This window comes from Ictalurus punctatus, chromosome 5 (assembly GCF_001660625.3).
Source record: "Ictalurus punctatus breed USDA103 chromosome 5, Coco_2.0, whole genome shotgun sequence".
Lineage (NCBI taxonomy): Eukaryota > Metazoa > Chordata > Actinopteri > Siluriformes > Ictaluridae > Ictalurus > Ictalurus punctatus.
The window spans coordinates 21,432,042-21,457,423 of NC_030420.2; the positions used below are offsets into that span (position 1 = coordinate 21,432,042).

The 25,382-nt window shown below is 37.3% G+C and overlaps 1 protein-coding gene across 12 annotated transcripts; it reads left to right on the plus strand.

Annotated features, from left to right (window-relative positions):
• The first annotated feature begins 671 nt into the window (after positions 1 to 671).
• On the plus strand, positions 672 to 24,933 carry dnmt3ba (DNA (cytosine-5-)-methyltransferase 3 beta, duplicate a). Of its 12 annotated transcripts, none has more exons than XM_053680318.1 (27): positions 3,204 to 3,264; positions 7,349 to 7,421; positions 7,734 to 7,868; positions 7,939 to 8,084; positions 8,243 to 8,447; positions 9,233 to 10,992; positions 11,144 to 11,303; positions 12,119 to 12,187; positions 12,455 to 12,519; positions 12,737 to 12,868; positions 14,164 to 14,244; positions 14,710 to 14,859; positions 15,494 to 15,601; positions 15,682 to 15,814; positions 16,612 to 16,731; positions 16,895 to 16,939; positions 17,030 to 17,109; positions 17,267 to 17,379; positions 17,475 to 17,658; positions 17,896 to 17,980; positions 18,085 to 18,230; positions 18,373 to 18,463; positions 19,320 to 19,468; positions 20,912 to 20,997; positions 21,085 to 21,154; positions 21,245 to 21,363; positions 21,540 to 24,933. In XM_053680318.1, the coding sequence occupies exons 2-27, from the start codon at positions 7,376 to 7,378 to the stop codon at positions 21,682 to 21,684; spliced, it is 4,623 nt and encodes a 1,540-aa protein (XP_053536293.1). In that variant the 5' UTR covers positions 3,204 to 3,264; positions 7,349 to 7,375; the 3' UTR covers positions 21,685 to 24,933. The 12 variants fall into 12 exon arrangements, with proteins under 12 accessions (XP_017324028.1, XP_017324032.1, XP_017324025.1 ...); XM_017468533.3 differs by lacking the exon at positions 3,204 to 3,264 and adding an exon at positions 5,761 to 5,853; XM_047155606.2 differs by lacking the exon at positions 3,204 to 3,264 and adding an exon at positions 5,786 to 5,853 and having other exon boundaries at positions 7,724 to 7,868.
• The last annotated feature ends 449 nt before the right edge of the window (positions 24,934 to 25,382 follow it).

Sequence of the window (25,382 nt, forward strand, 5' to 3'; positions counted from 1 at the left end):
TCACCCTTAATTTTTAAATGGGTTCAAGGGACATACAAAAGAAACCTATCAGAAGATCTTAAAAATCTGCTAGATGAATGTGGAATAAGAAGATCTTTGACATAAGAAGGAGCTTGATCATTAAGAGCTTTAAAAACAAACAACAGAATCTTAAACTGGATCCTAAAATGGACCAGGAGCAATGCTAAAATTGGGGAGACATGATCATATTTCTTAGCCCTGGTCAACAGCCTTACAGCTGCATTCTGAACCATCTGGAGGCAAGCAAGAGATGACTGATAAATGCGATGTCATAAAAGCAAGAATAACCTTCTCAAAAACTTTGAAAGACAAAACTGTATTAAGTTGAGAAATAATCCGTAATTGATAAAAAGCTATTCTTAATGGCCGAATTAATTTGCTTTGTTAAGCATAATTCTGAATCCAGGATGATACCAAGGTTCCTAACTGAGAATGTTATCTAGGTAAATACTGATCTGATTAAATAAATACTGATCTGAATGTGAAAAATGACAGGTGTGTTCTGCTTTTGGTTGAGCACTGCAACCACCTGTCCTGATGCTTCTCAACATTTTCACTTTCATTTCTTCTGTGTTTTGTTTTTTTGAATTTGACTTTCAAATTGAACTTAGGCATATTTTTTGGCCAACAATTGAGCCACTCTCCAGTTTCAGTGGAGCTATAACAGGAGGTCTGAGCTTGAAAAGCATATTTTTGATCTTTTTCATCTGCTAAATGTAAGTCAAACACATCCCATTAACACTATCAGGCTGCGCTCTTTGTGTTGGTTTTGCCTTTTGAGTTTGTGCTTGTGATGTTTGTGTGCTCATTTGTCAAACATTTATATAGTCTTGGTAGGACGGCAGTAGTAGTAGTAGTAGAAGTAGTAGTAGTAGTAGTAGTAGCACATAATATACATGAGGAGCACATTCTAGGTGTGATTCTTAATGCTATTGTCAAAAACAATCTGATTTATAGGCTTAATATTTTAACTCATATTTAGGTCTAGTGATTATGTTCACTACTATATGGAGTCATATATTCTTTATCAGAGCTTCTTATATTTATAGCTAGTTTATTTATAGCTTATATACATGAATCTATGACGCCTTTGTATTTTCTGTTTGTTGTCCAACAACAATAAAGATTTATTGCATCCTTTTGGTCTATAGACTGAAATAGGGGTTTGAAATTATGATAATTGAAGTTAGGTTAAAAGAAGAGCAATACTATTTACTAGATACTAATTTTCTTTCTATCTACAGGCTATGTGTTTAGGGCCTTCAACCTTCTCAATCGATTTCAACACTCAAAATTGTGATTTATTAATCCGAACAAATTGGCTTGGAATTCCAAAATAATTATTTATTATGCTGAATTTTAGATTTTCCTAAATTCTAAATATTTTTTAAAGAAAAGTTTGTAATTGGTTAATAGGAGAAACTCTCCTATGGTTTTACAGTATCTTCACACATTGACTGTAACGTCAATTCACTCAATGAATGGGAGTGATGTAGCTAACTGAAGAGGATGTTGAATAGTATGAAGAAAATGTGTAACAGGAATACCTTGTGTTGTGTACTATGAGTTCACCAAATAATACAAAATTTGAGCAGCTATCTATGTTAACTATCAAACTTGCAACCTATTTACCTGCCTACAAAGCTAGCAAATTAGGTTATGTGTGTGTGTGTGTGTGTGTGTGTGTGTTTGTGTGTGTGTACTACAAACAACATTCCTAATTATTTATGATGTAGCCTATCTTAATCTAGACTACAACGACTCTGAGGACCTGTTGCGTTTCCACACATAGCTAACGAAAAGATATATTAAAACTTTGGCCAGTGTGTACTTCAGCGTTAATATCCTTTTAGTGTTTGGGCGTTTAACATCCCGCACACCAGCGTTTACCGACCTTCCATTTTCAGCTCACCAGAGAGAGTTATAGCGCGCCGCCATTTCATGTTACACTTAAACCCTCAGAGCCCAAGCGTACGGACTTTAGTTTACTAATCAGTTTTAATATTTGTGTACATTTCCGATTTCGCTATGTAGCCTAATTATGTGTGTGTGTGTGTACATATGTGTATATATATATATATATATATATATATATATATATATATATATATATATATATATATATATAAACAGTATATATATATATATATATTATATATATATGAACAGCGAAATGCACATGCACTTTTACTCAATCTTTTTGATAAGCAAAACATTATTGGAAACAGCCTAGTACCATGAGACGCCTGAACATCGAAACTAGAGAAGAATAAACAACTCCATCCGCGGAATACGGTCATGTAAGTGGACATAAATAGGTGTGCCTTAAACAGGTTTTAGCTACGCCGCGAGGGTGAAACCTGAGGCTCACTTTTTAAACAAAAACAATTGGGAATTTAACATCGTCTCAGATTCAGTTACTTGATCATCTCAGTCGGTCATAATTCATTTATTAGCCTATTTACTTTTACTATTTACTTTATTGGTCCTCCACCCATCACCAAGGCCAATGAGAGCGGACACGACAAACCTACATTCACGTATTTGTGCTGCATGTAGATTCATTCACGTATTTGTGCTCCATGTAACTACCTTCACGTATTTGTGCTGCATGTAGCTACATTCATTTTTCTATTATGTTAACTTAATAATTAGCAGTGGTGCGCCTTCCTTGTGCAATAGTGAAATAGTGAAACTATTTCATAATTCTGAATCCAGGATGATACCAAGGTTCCTAACGTGGGAAAAAAATTGAGGGGAAATGATTGCCATGCTCATTAATGAGACCATCTCTCAATCTCTCAACTGAACAATAAAAGTAAAAAATTCACAAAAATCTGGGTGGTCTATAAATCAAAGCACAGAACAGCATGGAAGAGGTAGACTCCCTACGCAACACATTATACCTCAGACTAGTGTCTGAATTATACAGTATGTTCAGTCTAATGAGAATGTTATCTAGGTAAATACTGATCTGATTAAATAAGTACTGATCTGTAAATGACAGGTGTGTTCTGCTTTTGGTTGAGCACTGCAACCACCTGTCCTGATGCTTCTCAGCATTTTCACTTTCATTTCTTCTGTTTTTTTTTTTTTTTTTTTTTTTTTTTTTGCATTTGACTTTCAAATTGACCTTGGGCATATTTTTTGGCCAACAATTGAGTCACTCTCCAGTTTCAGTGGAGCTATAACAGGAGGTCTGAGCTTGGAAAGCATATTTTTGATCTTTTTCATCTGCTAAATGTAAGTCAAACACATCCCATTAACACTATCAGGCCGCGCTCTTTGTTTTGGTTTTACCTTTTCAGTTTGTGCTTGTGATGTTTGTGTGCTCATTTGTCAAACATTTATATAGTCTTGGTAGGATGGCAGTAGTAGTAGTAGTAGTAGTAGCACACAATATACACGAGGAGCACTTTCTAGGTGTGATTCTTAATGCTATTGTCAAAAACAATCTGATTTATAGGCTTAATGTTTTAACTCATATTTAGGTCTAGTGATTATGTTCACTACTATATGGAGTCATATATTCTTTATCAGATCTTCTTATATTTATAGCTAGTTTATTTATAGCTTATATACATGAATCTATGATGCCTTTGTATTTTCTGTTTGTTGTCCAACAACAATAAAGATTTATTGCATCCTTTTGATCCATAGACTGAAATAGGGGTTTGAAATTATGATAATTTAAGTTAGGTTAAAAGAAGAGCAATAATATCTGAATTTCTGTAAATTTCTTTCTATCTACAGCCTATGTGTTTAGGGCCTTCAACCTTCTCAATCGAGTTCAACACTCAAAATTCTGATTTATTATTCCAAACAAATTGGCTTGGAATTCCAAAATAATTATTTATTATGTTGAATTTTAGATTTTCCTAACTTCAAAATATTTTTTAAAGGAAAGTTTGTAATTGGTTAATAGGAGAAACTCTCCTATGGTTTTACAGTATCTTCATACATTGACTGTAACATCAATTCACTCAATGAATGTGAGTGATGTAGCTAATTGAAGAGGATTTTTTTGTTGAATAGTATGAAGAAAATGTGTAACAGGAATACCTTGTGTTGTGTACTATGAGTTCACCAAATAATACAAAATTTGAGCAGCTATCTATGTTAACTATCAAACTTGCAACCTATTTACCTGCCTACAAAGCTAGCAAATTAGGTTATGTGTGTGTGTGTGTGTGTGTGTGTGTGTGTACTACAATCAACATTCCTAATTGTTTATGGTGTAGCCTATCTTAAACTAGACTACACAGACTCTGAGGACCTGTTGCGTTTCCACATAAAGCTAACGAAAGGATATATTAAAACTTTGGCCAGTGTGTACTTGCGCGTTAATATCCTTTTAGTGTTTGGGCGTTTAACATCCCGCACACCAGCGTTTACCGACCTTCCATTTTCAGCTCACCAGAGAGATTTTTTTTAATCTTTTTAAAAAAAAATCTAAATAATAATTCAAAACATTAGATAACAAGGTAATAATTTTGACATAGTACTGCTGCCAAAAAAAATAAAATAATAATAATATGCTCTTTTTTTTTTTTACTGCCTGATGGAAATAGACTTCCACATTCACTCTAATTTGGTGGTTAAAAGTAAACATGTACAGTGCCCAAAACGAATAACAATATTTTAGAATGTGCTCATGTTCACTAACACATACACAGTCCAGTCTTCAGGAAGAAGTTATGATTTGAATGACTTTATTTACCTTGTGTGTGTGTGTGTTTGTACTACAAACAACATTCCTAATTGTTTATGGTGTAGCCTATCTTAAACTAGACTACACAGACTCTGAGGACCTGTTGCGTTTCCACACAAAGCTAACGAAAGGATATATTAAAACTTTGGCCAGTGTGTTCCGCGTTAATATCCTTTTAGTGTTTGGGCGTTTAATATCCCGCACACCAGCGTTAACCGACCTTCCATTTTCAGCTCACCAGAGAGAGTTATAGCGCGCCGCCATTTCACGTTCCACTTAAACCCTCAGAGCCCAAGCGTACGGACTTTAGTTTACTAATCAGTTTTAATATTTGCGCACATTTCCGATTTCGCTATGTAGCCTAATTATACGTGTACACACACACACACACACACACACACACACACACACACACACACAAATATATATATATATATATATATATATATATATATATATATATATATATATACACACACATTTACTCATGCTTTTTGATAAGCAAAACATTATTGGAAACATGAGTACCATGAGACGCCTGAACATCGAAACTAGAGAAGAATAAACAACTCTATTTAACATCGTCTCAGATTCAGCGACTTGATTGTCTCAGTCGGTCATGATTCATTTATTAGCCTATTTACTTTTACTATTTACTTTATTGGTCCTCCACCCACCACCAAGGCCAATGAGAGCGGACACGACAAAACTACATTCACGTATTTGTGCTGCATGTAGCTACATTATTTTTCTATTATTTTAATTTAATAATTAGCAGCGGTGCGACCTCCTTGCGATTACCCTACACACGAATTAAAGCATAATTGATAAAGATATTAATACCCAGTCCCCGTGTGTGTGAATGTAGCTTTGTCGTGTCTAAATCTAACGCGTACGACTGTATAGTATCCTACCACAACACATTTGTAATTCGAGTAGCCACTTGATACTAAATAACTTCAAGCCTTAAGAAGGGACCGCCCACTTCGCCGCTCCACCAATGACACACAAAATCGATCGCCCATGTTAATGGAGGAGGGGGTTTAGGGCAGATCTATGCATTGGGGTTTTAGTTTCTAGGGTATAGACCTAGTGGCCTTCGGGAGGGAAAGCAAGCAGAGGTAGGACAGAATCAGTTTTTATAAAGAAACGCATGTTTACACATTTCCAGATCACTTTTATTACAGCATAAGAAGCGAGAGCATTTTGTATGTCACTGTCTGTTTGTAGCAGTAGTAGGATAGTATGGCCATATGCCACCCTCTAACACACAAAGAAACAGTTCTAACACAAAGGCTACCAAGCCGGCTTGATGCAATAAAACACAAAGTAGCCTACTGTGGGTAGTCATACTATTTATATTAGTGTGTGTGTGTTTTTTAACAACGTCAGTCTTCCTTCTTTGGGTATTTATAGAGAAGGCTGTAGAGATATTAGACGGCAACTTGAACGAAAACAACGCGATTTTGGGTCTTCATGTGGTGTGAAAAACGAATAGCAAAACAAGCACTGTGCTTTCACGGAATAGCCTAATAATGCCCTGGTAATTCAGTGTCTTCTGAAATAAATGTTCCACAAAAGTGATTTAAAGTCGGAAAGTGTTTAGTTGTTATTAGAAGCCGGTGTGTCCAAGCTTGGTGTTTATGTGTTCACTAACGTGCTGGTCGACTTAATTCAAACTCCGTGCTTTATTCCTCTCTGAACACGAGCAGAAAGCTGTAAGTAAAAGTCGCCGCCTCGGCCCGTACAACTTCCTATCAAATTGTGGAAACTTCGCGGCAAAAACTGTCTCGCGAGATTTTTTTCTCCTCTTGGTGCTACTATGCATTGAAAGTGGAGGACAGAAAGAATACGAACTCAAAGTGTAGGAACTGACGAGGGAAGGAGGAGGCCCAGTGTTCCTCCCCCATCCAAACCCTATGTTGAAAGTATCTCAAAGACATGCCATTTAGTACATTTGTTTCCAGATGTACTAAATACTTGCAGTTAGCCTAGTTTGGTTTCCTAAAACTAGATGAACATTACATTTCATACATTATATGACGTAATTTATCCCTCAAGGAAAATTGCCTGGCAAATTATAGTGCACAAATACGTGGATATACTAAATAAATACCCATTGTAGAAATATATAAAATACCAGTTATGTTCATAATATAAAACATATATATTTATAATGGTCACGTGTTTCTTTCACAGTTTCAGATGTGCAGTATTGTAGGGGTACTGAAGGCAGAACTAATTAAGTAGTAAATACAGTAGGTCAATCAAATATGCTTGCGATTACTATAGATAAAATTTTTATGTTTTGTGTGCACAAAATACATATAAAAATTACAATAAGTTTAAAACATTACAGATGGGATAGGGTAATGGTTAATCCGACTTGTATAAATGCAGCTTGCAACACAATATGTTTGTTGAACATGTATGTAACAACTTGTAATGACATAATAAGTAAGCAATATCACACCAATAGGGGTACAACAGCATGATTGCATATATGAAATTGCGTTTTACCCAGTTCTATAAACAAAAATTTATATTTAGTAGCTGACATTTCAGACACAGTATGACCAAATGTTTTGTTTGTTTTTGCTCCATCAATGAAAATAGTTCCCAAAGAAGCGATAGTTGGATAGAATGTTGCATGTTGGCAAGCAACGCACAGACCGAATGACAGCCCATAGTAAGTTTGGTAACGGTTTAAATGTCATAAAATATTACTAGAATTTGAATTATATGTAGCGAACGCAGACAAGGGGAGTGATCCAAACAGTGAAAAGTACCAGTGCTGTTATACTAAATATCACCACTCTTGGAACTTCACTTGTCCAATTGAATTAGTGGACCAGAACTAACTGTGGTATAATAATCTTTATACTAAAAATGATAGATTAGATCAATATGAAAACAAACCATAGTTATTTCAAATTTAATTTTGTGGTTGGCTGCAAGTGATTGTCTGATAATAGGTCTAAATGCATTCAGTGTCTTACAGGATACCAGAAAATGGCAACAGTTGTTAACCTGGAACTAGATGACCATCAGGACAAATCTAGCCGCTATGAACTCCTGGCCTGGCTTAACAATTTACTACAAACTAAGTTTACTAATATGGAAGAGATATGCTCAGGTATGTATTTTGCTTTACTCCGAAGTCATGCTTGAAAAGTAAGGCCCTTAATGATATATTTTTTTTGCAGGGGCATGTTTTTGCCAGCTGATAGACTGGCTCTTTCCAGGGTCCATTGACATGAACAAAGTGAAGTTTCAGTGTCAGGAGAAGGCAGACTTTCGCCACAACTATAGTCTTCTGCAGACAGGATTCAGAAAAATGGGTGTCACAAAAGTAAGGTTTCCCATCATATTGTCTGACCATACCTTACATTTATTGTATATTTGTATTACATCCAAATGTAAACCAGAACAGAATGATATAAAGTTGCATATTGATCTAGGTCTGCACATAAAATCTTTTTTTTTTATGTTGTCTGCCTCTTTTTACAGAATATCCCAGTGGAAGAGCTCGTAACAGGGAAATTCAAGCCTAATTTTGCTTTTCTGAAGTGGTTCCGGAAGTTTTTCCAAGCTAACATGACTGGGCAGGTATATAACCCACTGGAGGCACGTAATGGACAAGAGATTGCACATGCACAACCTAATTTTCAGTCTCCCCAGAGATCAAAATCACCAACAAACCTCAGTATGTCTGGTAAGACTATATTTATTACAAAAATAATAAATAATCCTAATATTGGAAGTGACTTGGTTAGATATTGTCCTTTCCTGTTGTGGCCTTCTAATTATATTATATAGTCAGTAAAAAAAAGAAAAAGAAACGGTCTATCACATTCAACTGCTTTTATTTCCAGCAAATTTCTTAGCATGTGTATTAACATAAAAACATTCAACAACTGAGACATAAACTGAACAGGTTAAACAGATATTTGACAAACAGAAATGGAATAATGAGTCCATGAACGGGGAGGGGGGGGGGGGGGGGGGGGGGGGGTAATCAAAAGTAACAGTCAGTATCTGGTGGCCTCCAGCTCCTTTTAATACTACAGTGGATCTCATCCTCAAGGATTGCACCAGATTTGTCAGTTCTTGCTGTGAGATGTTACTCCATTCTTCCACCAAGGCATTTGCAAGTTCTCGATCACGTCTGGGGGGACACATGGTTACGAGATATTGTAATTGTGACCTTAATTGCCTACCGATTGAAAACTGTTTGTATCTTAAGAACTGTTCCACAGGTGCATGTGCAATAATTGTTTATGGTTCATTGAACAAGCATGAAAAACATTGTTTAAACCATTTCTGATAAAGATCTGTAAAGCTTATTTGGATTTTACAAAATTATCTTTAAAATACAGTCTCCTGAAAAAGGGACGTTTCTTTTTTTTTTGCTGAGTTTATATTATAATGGTGTATTGTCATTGGTTATGAAATATAAAAGCGTGTGCAATTAATTATCTTAATTAATCATTGGCTCAGGAAAAGGGAAGGAGGATACTGACTCAGATGTGGATGTCCCTGAAAAAAAGTCCATTACTTTTGACCCCCAGTGGCAAGAAACCTTCAAATGGATCAAGCCCAGCACTCTGGGGGATATCTATGCATACTGTACAATCTGTGATTTAAATATTACTGTGTTTAACTCAGGATTGCTTGATTTAAAACACCACCAGCAGTGTAGAAAACACAAAATGCAAGAATTAAAGGCATCCAGAAAAGGAAACCAGGTCAAGGATTTCACATGCAGTGAACTCATGCTGCGCTTCATTCAAACCCACTGTCTGCGTACTCACACTGAGAAGGTCTCCCAGCGTACAGCTAGACATGTTCTTGGATTACAGTACCCAAAAGACATTTCTGCTGCTGCTAAGAAGGTCTCTTACTGTATCTACCTTTATGGACATGTGGCACTAGATAAAGAGAGTGAGGAAGAGAACTACAGCTGTGTAGTACTTCTGGGGTTCTTTGACGAAAAGGCTGCAAAACATCGCATAAGAATTCTTGATATCTTTCAGCGTGTAGACTCTGATGATGCTATTGTTGAATCTTTGAAGGACATTCTGAAACGATTTGAGTTACCTGTGAGAAACATGGCAGCTTTCTATGTTGATGACCAGGATGAGATGTCTGGGAAGGTTTCCCTGGAACTGAAGAACCTCAATCCAAATGCAGTGGCTCTTGGTGGGCTTTATAGTTTGGCAGACTCAGCCTGTAATGCTGGAGTAAAGGCCTTTTCTGACAAGGTTCAGCAGCTTATTGTTAACGTTTATGAACACTGTTCTACTTGTTGCACTAAAAATGACCATCTTAAGGGATTGTTTGCTGGTGTTTGTGGCCTTGATGGTTCTGTCCATTCGCTCTCCCAGAACAGCAAAACATTTTGTATCCTAATAAAGAAGGTGCTTGAAATGTGGACAGACCTGATCTCATACTTCACTTCCTGCAGTGAGAATGATGACAAGGCTAAACACATCTGCTCTCAATTGGAGGATCCCAAACTCAGGATCTCCTTCATGTTCCTGGACCATGCCCTTGGACCACTTAAAACCTTTAATGATCGTCTAGAAAGGCGTGAGGGTTTTGCTCGTGCAGACCTTGTTCAGATCCTACGGGAAGCAAGTGGCCTACTTCGCTCTTATGCCTCATCATTTCTCCATCCTCAGGCTGTGGTGCATTTTCTGAAAGAACAAGACCTAGCCATCCTTGAGAACCCAAAGCTGCACCTTCCTAGCAATGAACTGAGCTTTGGTGGGAATGCAGTGGAGAAATTTCTGTCTGAGAGGGAAGCAGAGCTGACTGACTTTCTGAAGACATTTCAGGATGGGTGTATAGCTTTTTATAAGGCACTTACAGCTTGCATTGCTGAGGGGCTGCCATTGAGTGACGGTATCCTGAGGAGTATGTCTCAACTTCTAAGCCCGGAAGGACGGTTAAAGGTCACAAGCAAAGGTGTTGTAGAACTTGGTGAACAGTTTGGCCTCGTAATCAACCCAGAGGTATCTGCCCAGCTCAGAGATGAGTTTCTAGAATATCAGCTCATTGAGGAAGGAAATGGGGAAGACAATGGTGAGAATGGACATGCTGAAGGACAACCAGTTTGCTTTCCTAGTCCTTCCTTGGAGCATCATTGGAGTTCTGTCCTCAAGACCACTGCCAAAACATCTGTCTTTAGGCAACTTGTCCTTAGTCTTTTGGCTTTGCCCTGTCCACCTCTTGAAGCTGAGAAAGTCTTTGCTCAGGTATGCAGAAATATAATGTTGAAATCTAAACCTATTTGTGCTTTGCTGTATACATATTCGTCATATATGTCTTATAGTGCATGATAGATGTATAATGCAGTATAAATATTGATATGTACCTGAAGTTAATGTAACTGTCCATCATATACAGGCAGTGGAGAATGGGGACATTGGCCAATTGGATGACCATTTGGCAAACAGTGAGTCTGATTCCCTCAAAGAAGTGGATTCCACTAATGACGATTCATCCTCAGAAGTCTCCAGCACTAAGGCAACGCCTGTCAGAAACGGGAGGAAAAAGAAGACATTAAGTAAGCAGAGGATAAAGTGAATTTGTCCATTGTAAAAGAAAAATTAGACACTCTAGTTTTACCTAGAGGAAGACGAAACTCTGAATACGCTTTATGTATGAATGGGTGGAGAAGATAGCAGTTGTGAACATCACAATTTTGTGATATTAGTTGCAGCTCATCTGTGTAGAAAGGTATGGCACACCACCAAAAAGCTTCTTAAACAGTGCACACATTTTGTGGTCTCACATACCACAGTCATTTATGGGTTATTGCAGTGTGTCAGTGATTAATTCCCCATAAAGCAGAATTGTTTTCTCAGTCAGCTTGTCACTGCAGTAGAGGATCTGTATATTTCAAGGATCAAATGGTTGAAAGTAATCTAAAACATGCAGATCTCTGACATTCTCAGCTTTCAGTTAAGGTATTTACACCTGGTACCCTGTGGTTATAGTTGCATCTGCGGAACTTGCATCTGTGCCACTTCTACATTTTGGAGTACAGTGTTTAGAATACTTATTATTATTATTATTATTATTATTATTATTATTATTATTATTTCTACATGGTTCAACAGGGAAGTAAATCATTCAGTGTCTACACGACATTGGTGCAGTAATATGTGCATTAGCTCTGTCATTGATGTGAGAGATTAGCTCTGTTGCAACTAAAGGTAGCTGCTGTACATCTGCAGCCACTAAAACAGGGTGCCCACAGATCCTTAAACATCTTGATTTGTAATATATAACAGTATAGAATTAACACTTCCAATCACAGCCAGTTATCATGCTCATAGAAGTCAGTTGGATTGATAGAAACAATGTGCTGTTTTCCAGAGCTGAGTGACCTTTCAGTCTCAGTGAAGCCATGCACGGTGCGACTGCAGAAGATAACCAATAAGACAGGTTTGAGCAGGACACAGTAAATAAGTGCTTTACAGTCAGAGCATGTACTCTTCATGTTAAAGCACCTTATTTTCCACTCCCTCATTTATGTACAGGCGTTTGTTGTCTGTACTGCTCAAACATTTGATCTGTTCAAATGAAATGACAAACAGTGGTCTGTCTAAAGAAGTATTCTCTTATTGCTCTCATAGATGAATAGCTGTTGAGCAGTATAGATGTTCAGAGCAGGTGGCTTGAATTTCTGTATCTCAAATTCCTTTCCTGCAGCAATGGACATAAACAAAAATGGGGACCAAGTGTTTACTGAAGATGATGTAGTTTGGACTAAGGAGGTAATTAGATTTTAGTTGTTTGTAGATCAGATATAAAATACATATCTCTACGGCTACCCACACTAATTTTCATAAAACACTATTAACCCTTCTTCCTGTCTTTCCTACTAGCACCTTTCTTTTCTTATTTTTCTTTGGGAATACTGCAGTCTCTGGCGCTCCTGCTGGAGGTGCCTGGCCTGAGTGAGGGTGTGTATGTTTGTTTGTTATCCCTCAGGACTCCATTAGGGGGATTTATGGTTGGGAAAGCAGTTTGCGACAGAAGCCGCAGGCCCGCACTGTCTTTCAGGCTGGGTCAGCCACATGGGCCAAACCACAGAGCCTCCAATTGGACAAGAAGGAAGAGGCGGTATGTACCTGCCCAAGCTGGAGGCAGGATTCTCTGCTGTGTCATGACTGTAACAGCAACCTTGGCTAAAGGTGCATTGGGCTCTAGCAGTTACAAGCAAATCAACAAAAACATTGGATCTGTGTTCTTCTTGACCCCACCTCCCATTAACACACATATACATAAATACATAATGCCTCACCTCTCAGAATCTATCCGACCAACATATTTTGACAAACACCTACTCAATGGATCCCTTGAGCCTCCATGTGATTCAAGTCAGGGGCAACTTCCCTGCAGATCATCCTTTATTAGCCGGCCCGACTAACCAGTTTACAGTCACTATTAATTACTTTTTACTTGGCTATTTATAACAAAGTTAGCTATGAACATATGAAATAATGGCATGGAAAGTAACCGATTTGTTGCTGTTGATCCATTTTACCAGTTTATACCATTTATGATCTGAATGCCTGCATAGGAAAAAATGTAGTTACATCAGCATCCAGCGTCAGCAGATTTCTCCATCTTGGAAAAACTGCTGTTAAACTTATATATGTTTTACTTCCTTACGGTTCATTACACTTTGTTGCAGAAGATTGTTTTGTTTTGTTTTTACCCCACAACAAGAGTATCTGGAGACACTGGCCATTTAGAACTTTATTCCACCATATTTGCATTTCTGAGCAAATGGGAGTGGAATGGAAGGGCCTTTGAAGGAAAATGCTGCAGCATGACTGACAGGATGGATGTCCAACACATACCTGTATATTTTCAGCTGTTCTTTTCTCTTGCGTTAATCAGACTGTTAAATTTTTTTAAATCATTTTCCCAGATGTTTCTAATATTAGAAACAATAACAAAATTGACCAGTGCACCTTTAAGTGGCCTGCTGATTAATTGGGATTAATTGGTCCTGAGCATTGGACCGATTCTGAATGAATTCATTCCCTCTTGTTGCTGTCTTGCCATCTGGATGCAACTTTGGCTTTGGACACATGTCTCTTATGATTCACCCTCTATTTTAAAGCACCAGCACCTAGCTTTCTATCCTTCTTGCAGCTCTTTAGTTTTTCTTTGTTTCATCCTTTCAGTTTCTGCTCATGTGCTTCTTCACATGTAGTATATAAAGCTCTACCTTTATATACTACATGTTTTCTTGGTGTAAATCAGACATGGTAAGATTAGCATGATCTCTCTATATGGCTTGTGTGTTCTTTTTTTTTGCAAACACATTCCTGTCGTGCATATTGTATCTTGTGAGTCTCCATCTTCCCTGTTGTTCTTTACATAAGTTGATTCGCTTTTGGCTACAGACAAAAAATGATGGAGGCCAAGCTGTATCAAGCATCACTACACCAAGTCCCAAGCCTGGAAAGAGAGCACAAATGTACCAGGTAATTTTCACATTATTCCATTTTTGTAGAAGTGCTAAGGGAAATATTCCTGAGCTACTAATTGGCTCCTGACCTCAAATTGTTTAGTTTTTTTCAGGCCAGACAACCTATGCAAAAGTCTTGTATACTCTAAATTAGGCTATAAACATTATCTTAACTGTTTTGTATATTACAATTATTATTGCTATTACTATTTGCTATTACTATTAGTGTGTCATAACATGTAATATTAATTTAGGAAAAAATGAATGCTGTCTGGAATTACCTGCAAAAAAAGGAAGAAAGTTTCAATTAACCTACCAGTCGTTTTCCTTATAAAACAACATAAGATTAGTCACAACAGATATTGATTTTATTTTGTTTTTTTACTGTTTATATAAATATAACATTTCTGGATCAGATGTCCATTAAGAAAAAGTCGATGAAATTGATGAATTCACTGAATTCTGTGTCTCCTCCCTGCAGGATGGGAAGGGTTTTAAGGTTGGAGAGCTGGTGTGGGGGAAAGTGAAGGGTTTCTCATGGTGGCCTGGTCTTGTGGTGGCCTGGAAGACAAAGACATCTCCCCAGTATCTGAGACGTGTTGAATGGTTCGGAGATGGCATGTTCTCAGAGGTGAGGATCTTACCCTGCATTCCAATGACTTGTCAGTCTTGACTTGACTCACCATTTCTCCAGTGTCAATTTCTACTGCTATCTTAAGGGCATCTCAATATTAGAGTAGCTCAAGTGAAGCCAGTGGAAGCCATGACTATAGACATCAGGAAAAACACTTGCTTAATGGTGATCTAATGCAGTACTAAAAAAGCATTTATCAGTGTAATCTGATTAAATAAAAGCAGTTAGTATTGAAAAACAATATCGAACATTTGGGCTGTTGAAATAGTCGTTTATGTATCAATAACTCCATGTACACGTGACAGCTGATGTAAACTTACCTTGCTTGATAGTTAGCATGTTAGCAGAAAACAAACTAGTTACCTAGCCAGTATGACTCCCTACCTAGTCGCTGGGAAATTGACAATATGGAAGATGGCTTCAAGTACATTTTTGCACTGCTAACCAGTGGGTATCTGCAAAATATATAGGTGATGTGCACTTCAGAGGTGTAAAGAAGTTACACAGTTGATTATGCTGTGATAAAGCAGTTCTGAAACCCAGGACTACTCATTCACGAGTAGAACTTTTTCTCTTTTTCCTTCTCTAGGAGCCAGTACGGTCAGCACTGACTCTTTCTTTATCTCTGCAGATTTATACAGAGAGACTAATGCCTTTTGCAGAATTTGCAAAGTGCTTCTGCAACAATTCATATGCCAGTCTGCCCACTTACAAAGACGCCATTTACCAAGTTCTTGAGGTAAACTAGAATAAAAGTCACACTTCCTATTAAACCTTAGAGTGAGTAAAATAGAGTGTGCTTATAGCCTTTGTGTGTAGTTGGCAGGTGAGCGTTGCTCACGGACCTTCACAGCCTCGGGGAACAAACAAGAGATAAAGGCCATGCTGGACTGGGCTTTTGGGGGCTTTCAACCCACAGGCCCTGAGGGATTTGCACCTCCAGGTACTTGTGGTAAGTACAACACTTAGAGTACTCAGCATTTTTATCCTTTATCTATATGTTTTATTAGCTCCATAGTATAGCATTCAGTGTATTAGAAATACACTTTTTTAATTTAATTTATTTATTCATTTTCATATGATTCATTTACATATGAATCATTTTCATGTGATTCATATTCATGTGATTCATTTACCTTTTCTCTTCTCTCCTCCCTTCCCTTTCCCAAATATTTCATTGAGAAGAAGAAAAAAACAAAAACAAGAAAACAAAACAAAACAAACCGGGCCAGAGACTAGCTGCAGGGCTAATAGTTCAGAAGGGAAAAGGCATAATGGCTGGTTTTAGAAATTGTCAAAATGACAAAAACAGAACTTTTAAAGACAAATGGAGAAAGAAGCGTGTGTGTATTCTCCCTGCGTCAAATTCAAAATAAATATATAATCTATTCATGGCGCTAGTCAAAAGTAGGAATTTGAAGCTCCACTACTAAACAAAACATAACCATTTTTAATCGTTTTATATATTACAGTTAATGGTTAAACATGAAAAGATAACTGTTGTCAATTCAGTCATGTTAGTTGCTTATACAGGGAATTAAGTAACTGGACTGTACTACAAATTTGAGTTGAATGCTCCTGCTCTAATTAATAGCTTGCCATTTAGAGTAGTTTTTGATGCTAAATGATTTTATGTAAACCCATGACTGTAAATGTAAAACTGTTGTATCTGTAAAAACCTATGATGGACAATCTGAATGGTGTAACTTGTATCTTAACAAATACTAAACACCCATTTTCACCACACAGCTTCATCTGTCAACCAAAAGGCTGAGTCTTCAGACTCTTCTGTGTCTGAATATCAACCTCCAGCCAAGAGGAAATATGTCCACAGAGGCAGACCTTCCACAACTCAGGAGTACACAAGAGGTAGATGCCAAGATATTTTTATATCCTAGATTTAACAAATCAATCAAATCAGTTTACTTGGACAGCAGTATATTGTCAAAAGAATACTGCAACATGTTTGTGACTTGTTATTTATATTCTCCTTCTTCTATTATTATTATTATTATTCATATATCTTCTTCAGAGCAAATGGTTGATCAAGTTTCAGTAAAAGGGAAAAACATTGAAGGTGAGTTGCTATAATGTTTGACTTCTTTTGCAATGTATATCATTGTGCATGTAAATATAAAAACCTGGTTGTTTTATGCACATTCCCTAGATTTCTGCCTCTCATGTGGCACTCCAGACACTGAGATTTTCCATCCACTCTTTGAAGGCAGCCTTTGTTTAAAATGCAAGGTAACACATTGCTATTTTTTTCCCTTCTGAGATCACTGTGCAGTTGTGCACAGTTATTGATCTATGCATGTTTTGTGTGTGTGTGTGTGTGTGTGTGTGTGTGTGTGTGTGTGTGTGTGTGTGTGTGTGTGTGCGCACATGTTGTTCACCTTTATAGGAGAATTTTACAGAGACTTTATACAGATATGATGAAGATGGATATCAGTCTTATTGCACTATCTGCTGTGCTGGCCTGGAGGTCATTTTGTGTGGCAATGCCAGCTGCTGCAGGTTAGAATTGCATAAACACACATTCTCTCTTTGTTTTAAATGCAACTAAACTGCTTACACCTTGTGGCCAACCTCACCACGTCACTCCCTTTCAGGTGTTACTGTAAGGACTGTCTGAATATGCTGGTTGGACCAGGGACATTTGACAAGTTGAAAGACGTAGATCCATGGAGCTGCTACATTTGCCTGCCCCCTAACAAATATGGTGTGCTTAAGCTCAGGCCAGACTGGAGTGTGCGTGTTCAGGAGTTCTTCGCCAATAACAGTGCCTTTGAATTTGTAAGTAGGAAATAAGCCTTGTTAAATGGCTATCATTCTTTTCCTTGTTGATGACTGTAGTGTTTTAAAGAAAGATAAGACTGAAGGACTAGAGTGAGGTGTAAAGGCACACTTTCACCTCTACTGACAATGTATCCATTCTTATTGAAGATTAATTTGTGATGTTTTGGTTATTAATACTAAAGTTCCATGTATGCTGTGTGATGACCATAAGTGGCACTTTTCTCTGTGGTATAGGAACCACACAGAGTGTACCCCTCAATTCCCGCTCAACAGCGCCGGCCTATCAAGGTTTTATCCCTCTTTGATGGAATTGCAACAGGTCAGTTTCTGGGTTTTGCTCGGATATAAAACAGAAATAGACATAAAAACAAAATTAAATATCCAGAATAAAAGGATATAATTGTAATATGTCTTTTTCCATAGGTTACCTTGTTCTGAAAGACCTAGGCTTCAAGTTAGAGCGTTACATTGCTTCGGAGATCTGTGAGGACTCTATTGCTGTAGGGATGGTCAAGCATGAAGGAAAGATTGAATATGTCAATGATGTGCGCACCATCACCAGGAAACATGTAAGAATATTTGCATAAGTGATTCTGTGAGTTTGGTATGAACTTCACTACCACTCACACTATACATACTGATAACACTATTATAGGAGCAATGGACCACTTTATAAAGCGCTTCTAATACTTCTGCTAATCTGTACTACAGCTGGCAGAATGGGGACCGTTTGACCTTCTGATTGGTGGTAGTCCCTGTAACGACCTATCCATGGTGAACCCAGCCAGAAAAGGCCTTTTTGGTAAGACAATATTCGCCCTTATTTATATGCTTTTGTATTTCAGTGACACTAATTCCGTATTTATACTACATGGTTCAAGTGACCCAATTCCGATTTTTTCCTCCCATGTGGCACAAATCAGATATGACCCATGAACGTGTAAGCAGGGAAAAAAGCACATGCATTCTGATATTCTCAGATCAGTTTCAGGCCTCATTCATATGTGGAAATTAATCTGACATGAATCAGATACTAATTGGTGCATTTGCATCTGCCATGTAAGCGGACAGATCGGATATTCCCCTGCCAATGCGAGTCGTACGTCATTGAAAAAGCGACAGTGACGGATGACGTCAACTCAGGTGGACACCAACCGCAAAAACACAACTCTCATGGCACAATGGAGGGCGAAGGATCAACCCAGTGGAGTCATGCGAAGTTGTGTATCTTTTGAGTCTTTGGGGCGAAGATGCAGTGCAGGCAAACATGCAGGGTTGTTACAGAAACAAAGTCAATTTTGAAGACATTTCAGTCGAGATGGGAAGGCGCGGTTTAATTCCCCGCCTTAAGAGTCCAGTGTTTTGCTTACCTTTAAATATGGTGCGGAAAGTAAAAGCTTGTATTATATTTTCATCTGCGTCCATTGAAGATTGCGCCGTTTTTACTTCCTTTTTGGCCGAAGCTTTTTCGATGACGTCTACCTTGGGTTGTTTCACGAAGTGTAGAGTATAAATGCAGATATTGGATATGGGTCACTTTTAAAAAATCGTATATAGTCAAAAATCGGAATTGGGCATCAAGACCTGCAGTGTAAATGCAGCCTAAAAATCTGCAACCATTTCCAAGTGTTCCGCTTTTATCCCTATTTCTCTACTAGAGGGCACAGGCCGACTGTTCTTTGAATACTACCGTATGCTAACTATGATGAGGCCAAAAGAAGACGATGACCGGCCTTTCTTCTGGCTCTTCGAGAATGTGGTGGCCATGAGCGCACATGATAAAGCTGATATTTGTCGCTTTTTGGAGGTAGGATTTTTATATGAATCTCACAAAATGTGACGCCTATCACATAAGCAAAAAATTATCTACTACGGTTCCAGAAATGTTGTGCTTTAATTGTGCCTAATGACATTTTACCTGCTTATGTATTATTCATCAGTTTCTTCTATTGTTTGTGTGGAAAAATGTAATTATTATAAATATAATCTTTTTGAAATTTTAAAAAAGGCCAATAATTCTGGAGCTCACTGTACATGCAAGACATTACATTACATTACAGAAGTTGGTGATAGACAGTTGTTTAGCCAAAAGTAGTAATTACATACATTTTCCAGCTTGTATAATCTTTTTTCTCTAGGTCTGTTGAATGGGTCTAGTTCAGGGGTCGTGTTTTTTTTCCAAAGAGCAATTGCAACAAAAGAATATTTTACTATTATACAAAACATGTTTTTTTCAATAACAATAACTTTACTTAGGTCCATAGACAACTCAAAAACAATAGGTAACATGTTGCAATATGGAATTAATTCTGCAGAGCTTTCACTTTGAGGTTGAGTTTCCATGTGACCAGCATAAAACCTCTTCTGTGTGTATGTGTGTGTGTGGACTCATCCAGCGCAAGAGAAAAAAAGTGATGAATTTACATCGCTGCTCTTTTATTTTCTGAATGATATTCTCCTTCTTAGGGAAATCCACAGACAGTTCACTTGCCATACTCAACATGCATGACTTTACATCTCCTCTGTCAGTAAAAGGTTTTCCTTGTCTTAAAATCTCCAATGAGCCTGCAGACTTCCAGTTGCCCTTGTCCACACTTGCAGCTGCTGCTGTCTCGATTGCAGTTTCCGTTGGAGCTCTGCGCACGCCTTGCTTTTGCTTTCCCCCACTGGGTACATTACTGAAAAAGCAAAATGGCTCTTAATATTTTTTAAAGTGAGGCAATAAGTTCTGTGCAAATCAGACACAGCAGAGCTTTTAATAAAAGTCTGTTTCAGTCCAGTCACCTTGAAATGTTTGATGCTCCTCTAAATTCTATCTTTTCGCCATCTCCACAAACTGGGTAGGTAACTGCTTGAATCTGAGCGCGAGAGGTTACCATAGAAGTGTAAGTAGTTTGCCATTGATTGGTATCGTAACACGTTCGCACAGCACTGCATAAATGCACTGGCCAGAAGAATTTGAAATATATTATTGTAAACTGACTTTTCATTAACTTCAGTAGGCTGTACAACAAAGGAATTGTAATTGACTTTGCGTTGTATACAGGAAACTGATCTCTAGTCATGTGCTTAAGTTTTTAACAATCATATGTTGGTGAAGGGTGAGACACCTGGCGAGCCACATGATTTTTGTCAAACAGCCACATGTAGCTTGTGAGCCACTGCCCAAACACTGGTCTAGTGCATGTTGTTCATAGTTATGTTTTGTATATAAGCTTATATTTTACTCTCTTTCCTTTTCTGGTGTTAGTGTAATCCGATCCTAATTGATGCTGTGAAAGTGAGTCCCGCCCACAGAGCGCGCTACTTCTGGGGCAATCTACCTGGAATGAACAGGTACTTAGACCTGAAGCTAAAATCATTCTATTCCATTGAACACTAAATTATTATAACAAAATATGATGACAATATGTTTCTTTACAGACCACTGTCTGTATCACTCAACGACAAAGTAGAGCTGCAGGACTGCCTGGAAGTTGGTCGGGTTGCTCAGGTCAGAATGAGAAAGGAATGCATTGATACTAACCATTTTTAGCCATATATTGACTTAATGTCCTGACATTATACTGCACTCTTTCTACAGTTTAATAAAGTTCGCACCATCACAACAAAATCTAATTCCATTAAGCAAGGAAAAATGGGCCCTCTTCCTGTTACCATGAATGGGAAGGAGGATTACCTTTGGTGTACAGAGATGGAAAGGTGAGCATGAATAATGAAAGAGAATCACAGAGCCAGTCCCATATGGAAATCAATTCAAATGCGTTAGCATGTTATTTGACTGCAGAACATTTCAAAGCGTTGCGCATCCTCCATGTTATATCTTTGTGCATCATGCGTTCATTTAGCTTTAATTAAACGCAGTCTTTTTATTGCAGGATATTTGGCTTCCCTAAGCATTACACTGATGTGAATAACATGAGTCGAGGCCAGAGGCAGAAGGTTCTGGGGCGTTCCTGGAGTGTTCCTGTGATTCGTCACTTATTTGCACCACTGAAGGATTACTTTGCATGCGAGTCTTAGTTATCCTTTAACTACTATGGAAGTATAATTGTGCCAACTGTCCTCAAGGCAAAATGGTATGTTGAATTACATAAATCGAATAAAACCGTATCACGATAACAATACTTGAATTTTTCTGCCCAGCAATTTGACACAAATTGAAAAAAAAACCCCAAAAAACACAGCAATAACCATGCTTGAATTAGTTTCCTCTGCAATTCACTGGGTTTGTGTATTTTGGTTGAAAACAAAATTCCATCATTTAAATTCAATACAAACATATTCACCTTCCTAAAATACAGTTCCAAAATATTCAATTGTTAAAATACCATCTTCATTATTCGTCAGATAATATTTCAACACATTATTTTTCAACCTCAAATTCAGGCTGCAAAAAACCGGGTCTTAAAATTCAGATCTTAACATCTGGGTCTCACAGGAAGAGCAATGGATTACTGATACTACTGTAATGTGCTGACAAGCCACAAGAGAAGATGAACCTAGTGGACTGGTATAAAGTTGGTTTGACGTTGGACGTTCTGTATTCACAGATATGCGCAAATTAAGGGACCGTGTCTAAAGTTACATACGGCATTGGTATATATGTTTAACTTCAATAGCATTCGAAGGGAATGACTTGGTCATAAAACCAACTGTAAAGTGTTCATCTAGGTGTCAGCTATAACGCGCAACTTTTTATAAAAAATCTAAAAGGTGTGCATCATATCTGACACCTACAGGAACACTTTACAGTTGGTTTTGTGACTGTAAGTCATTCTCTTCAAATGCTATTGAGATTTAAACTATGGTATATTTGTGTATATGTCCATACAGTATAAAACATCACAATATTTAGATATGATTTGACAGTTTATTTAATTAAAAATCAAAAATCAGAAATGTGTGCATTATAGCTGACATTTGGATGAACACTTTACAGTTGGTTTTATGAACAAGTCATTCCCTTCGAATGCTATTGAAGTTAGAAACGTGTATACCAATGTCGTATGTAACTTTAGAGACGGTCCCTTAATTTGTGCATATCTGCGAATACTGAACGTCCAACGTCAAGCCAACTTTATGCCAGTCCGGTCAGTTCATCTTCTCTTGTGGCTTGTCAGCACAATCCCACCACTAGCGGGCTGGCCCAGAGTAGCATGTTACAGTAGTATCGGCAATCCATTGCTCTTCCTGTGAGACCCGGATGTTAAGACCTGAATTTTTGCAGCCTGAATTTGTGAGGTTGAAAAATAGTGTTGAAATATTATCTGACAAATAATGAAGATGGTATTGTAACAACTAAATATTTTGGAACCGTATTTTAGGAAGGTGAATATGTGTGTATTGAATTTAAAATGCTGGAATTTTGTTTTCAGTCAAAATATACAAACCCAATGTATTGCAGAGGAAACTAATTCAAGCATTGTTATTGCTGTGGGTTTTTTTTTTTTCAATTTGTGTCAAATTGCTGGGCAGAAAAATTCAAGTATTGTTATTGCGATAACTTTTTATTCGATTTATGTAATTCAACATGCTATTTTGCCTTGAGGACAGTTGGCACTATTATACTTCCATAAAACTACTATCCTTTAACAACCTTGAGATTCAAAAGGAGAGGAAAAGTAATGCCTTGGAATTTTTTACCTACAACCCTAAAATCTGTTTCTTAGCAATTTTTTTAATTAATGAATTTTTAGAAGATTTTTGGTGTTTTGCAAACTTTGACCTTTTAGAAAATCTGTTTTATGACACACTGTTATTATTTTAAAGTCACCTGGTCGCTTTTTTCAGCTTCAGCAAGGTCAGGATGCACGGACACTTTTTGGTTTTAAACATTCTATGTACTGTTGATCTAGTTTTGTTTAGACTGTCTTTTTTTAGTCTGTCTTAATGAAAATGTTGTGCTAGGGAGCCACTGAACCCCCACCCCACTACCTCAGTTATAATTTGTGATTGGTGCATTATCTGGAAAAATGCTGTTTACCTATTTATACGTTAATGAATGACAGTGAGTTGGGCTTATAGGCACTCTTAATGCTACATAAGTTTATCAGGTCAGGAATTTTTTTTATAAATAATCATCAGACTGGTCATTTAAATTCATGCCATCATATATTTTTCAGAAATTTTTCTGTCTCAGTATACATACTACTTTTACATTACCATCACTGATATTCTCGACAATTTTAAATGTAATCATGTAATATATTTTTATAGTACAAATCCCAAAGCTGATTCGAATATGAAAAAAAAATCTAATCAGAAATTGAATAAGCCTCAATTTGACAAGTTGACAGCTTTACTTTTTGAGCTTTTGGTGCTATCACTTTTTATTGAAGTTTCTCTGAATATAAAGGGGAGGAAAAGTTTTAAATTTAGTATTTTATACATGACTACTGTGATTCCTGAATATATTTTAACATGACTACCATTATCACTGTATTTTGAATGTAGAATCAGACCACATGAACAGTTTGTGCTTTGTTCACATTAAGAAATGCCAAAAAAAAAAAAACATTCTGTGGCTCCAATTGTCCATTCATCATTAAGATGCTATAAACATAGGAAGTCATATTTATCCAGGACAGTTTGAGGTGCTAACAAAGCAGCATTTGCTTGGTGCATGGTGCTTATTCTGTGGAAGTTGTAAAATTAGTATTTATTCTGTATACAAAATTATGTTGATCACGTACTGTTTACTAGCATGTTCATTAAACCTGTTAGAGCAATACTTCATAACAAATAAACAAAATTCCGAGGTCACACCTGTGGTGTAAACTGAAACGGTGATGCAAGATGTTTGAGGTCTAACTAGTGGTGAAGTCATTCATGTAAGCTATGTGAAATGTCTTTATATTGCTTTCTGTAGCATAGTAAATGTTAGCACACCAGGAGAATCTACTAAACTGTTTACACAAGCAGGTCTCATTTCCATGGAGAATACTTGACTGATCAGTTGTTGCTGTTGTTTTTAATTAATTCCTTTTTTTACTTTCTTGAGAGTGAGTTTTAGTGTTGTCCTCTTGAACTTTTCTACTGAGTGATTATGTTAACATCAAGCTTTTATATCTGGGTTCTTACTGTCAGAAGGTGATCATTGCTGTTCAAGCGAGTGATGGTCTCCTATAGTGTCAAGCATAAAAGCCACATGAAATGGTTACAACTCATGGGCCAAGTTTACATTTTTATTTTGTAACTTGGTATTCCACTAAGTTTGATTGACATGTGATGTAACTGGCAACTAATAAATTGTTTCAACGTACTGTTTAATATGTTCCTGCTCAATCTTTTAATCATTGTAGAATGTTTTTTCTACTCTACTCACTTTATCAGAGGTGCTTACTGATTATTATTATGTACTTTTTAGATAATCTACAACAAATTATTTAGTCTACTTAAACATCAAGTTAATCAAACAAAAAGCTCTATTCATTAATTCTGTAGAAATACTACAATCTGATCTTACTGTTCCAGCTCTTGCACGCCAGTCCTGCTGCATTATGGTATAGTGCAGTGTCCACTGGTTCCCTACTGCAGAATCTCGGCAGAAGCAGTAGGTTATCCGGGTATTTCTCACCTGAGAATTCGGATATACTACTCCTTTGGCATACTGCTTTTCACCTACTATATATTAGGGTAGTAGGGATATTCGGATGCAGCCCCAGTGAATAATTATCTAAGTGCACTCAGTGATATTCTGATATTCCCAACCCTGGATC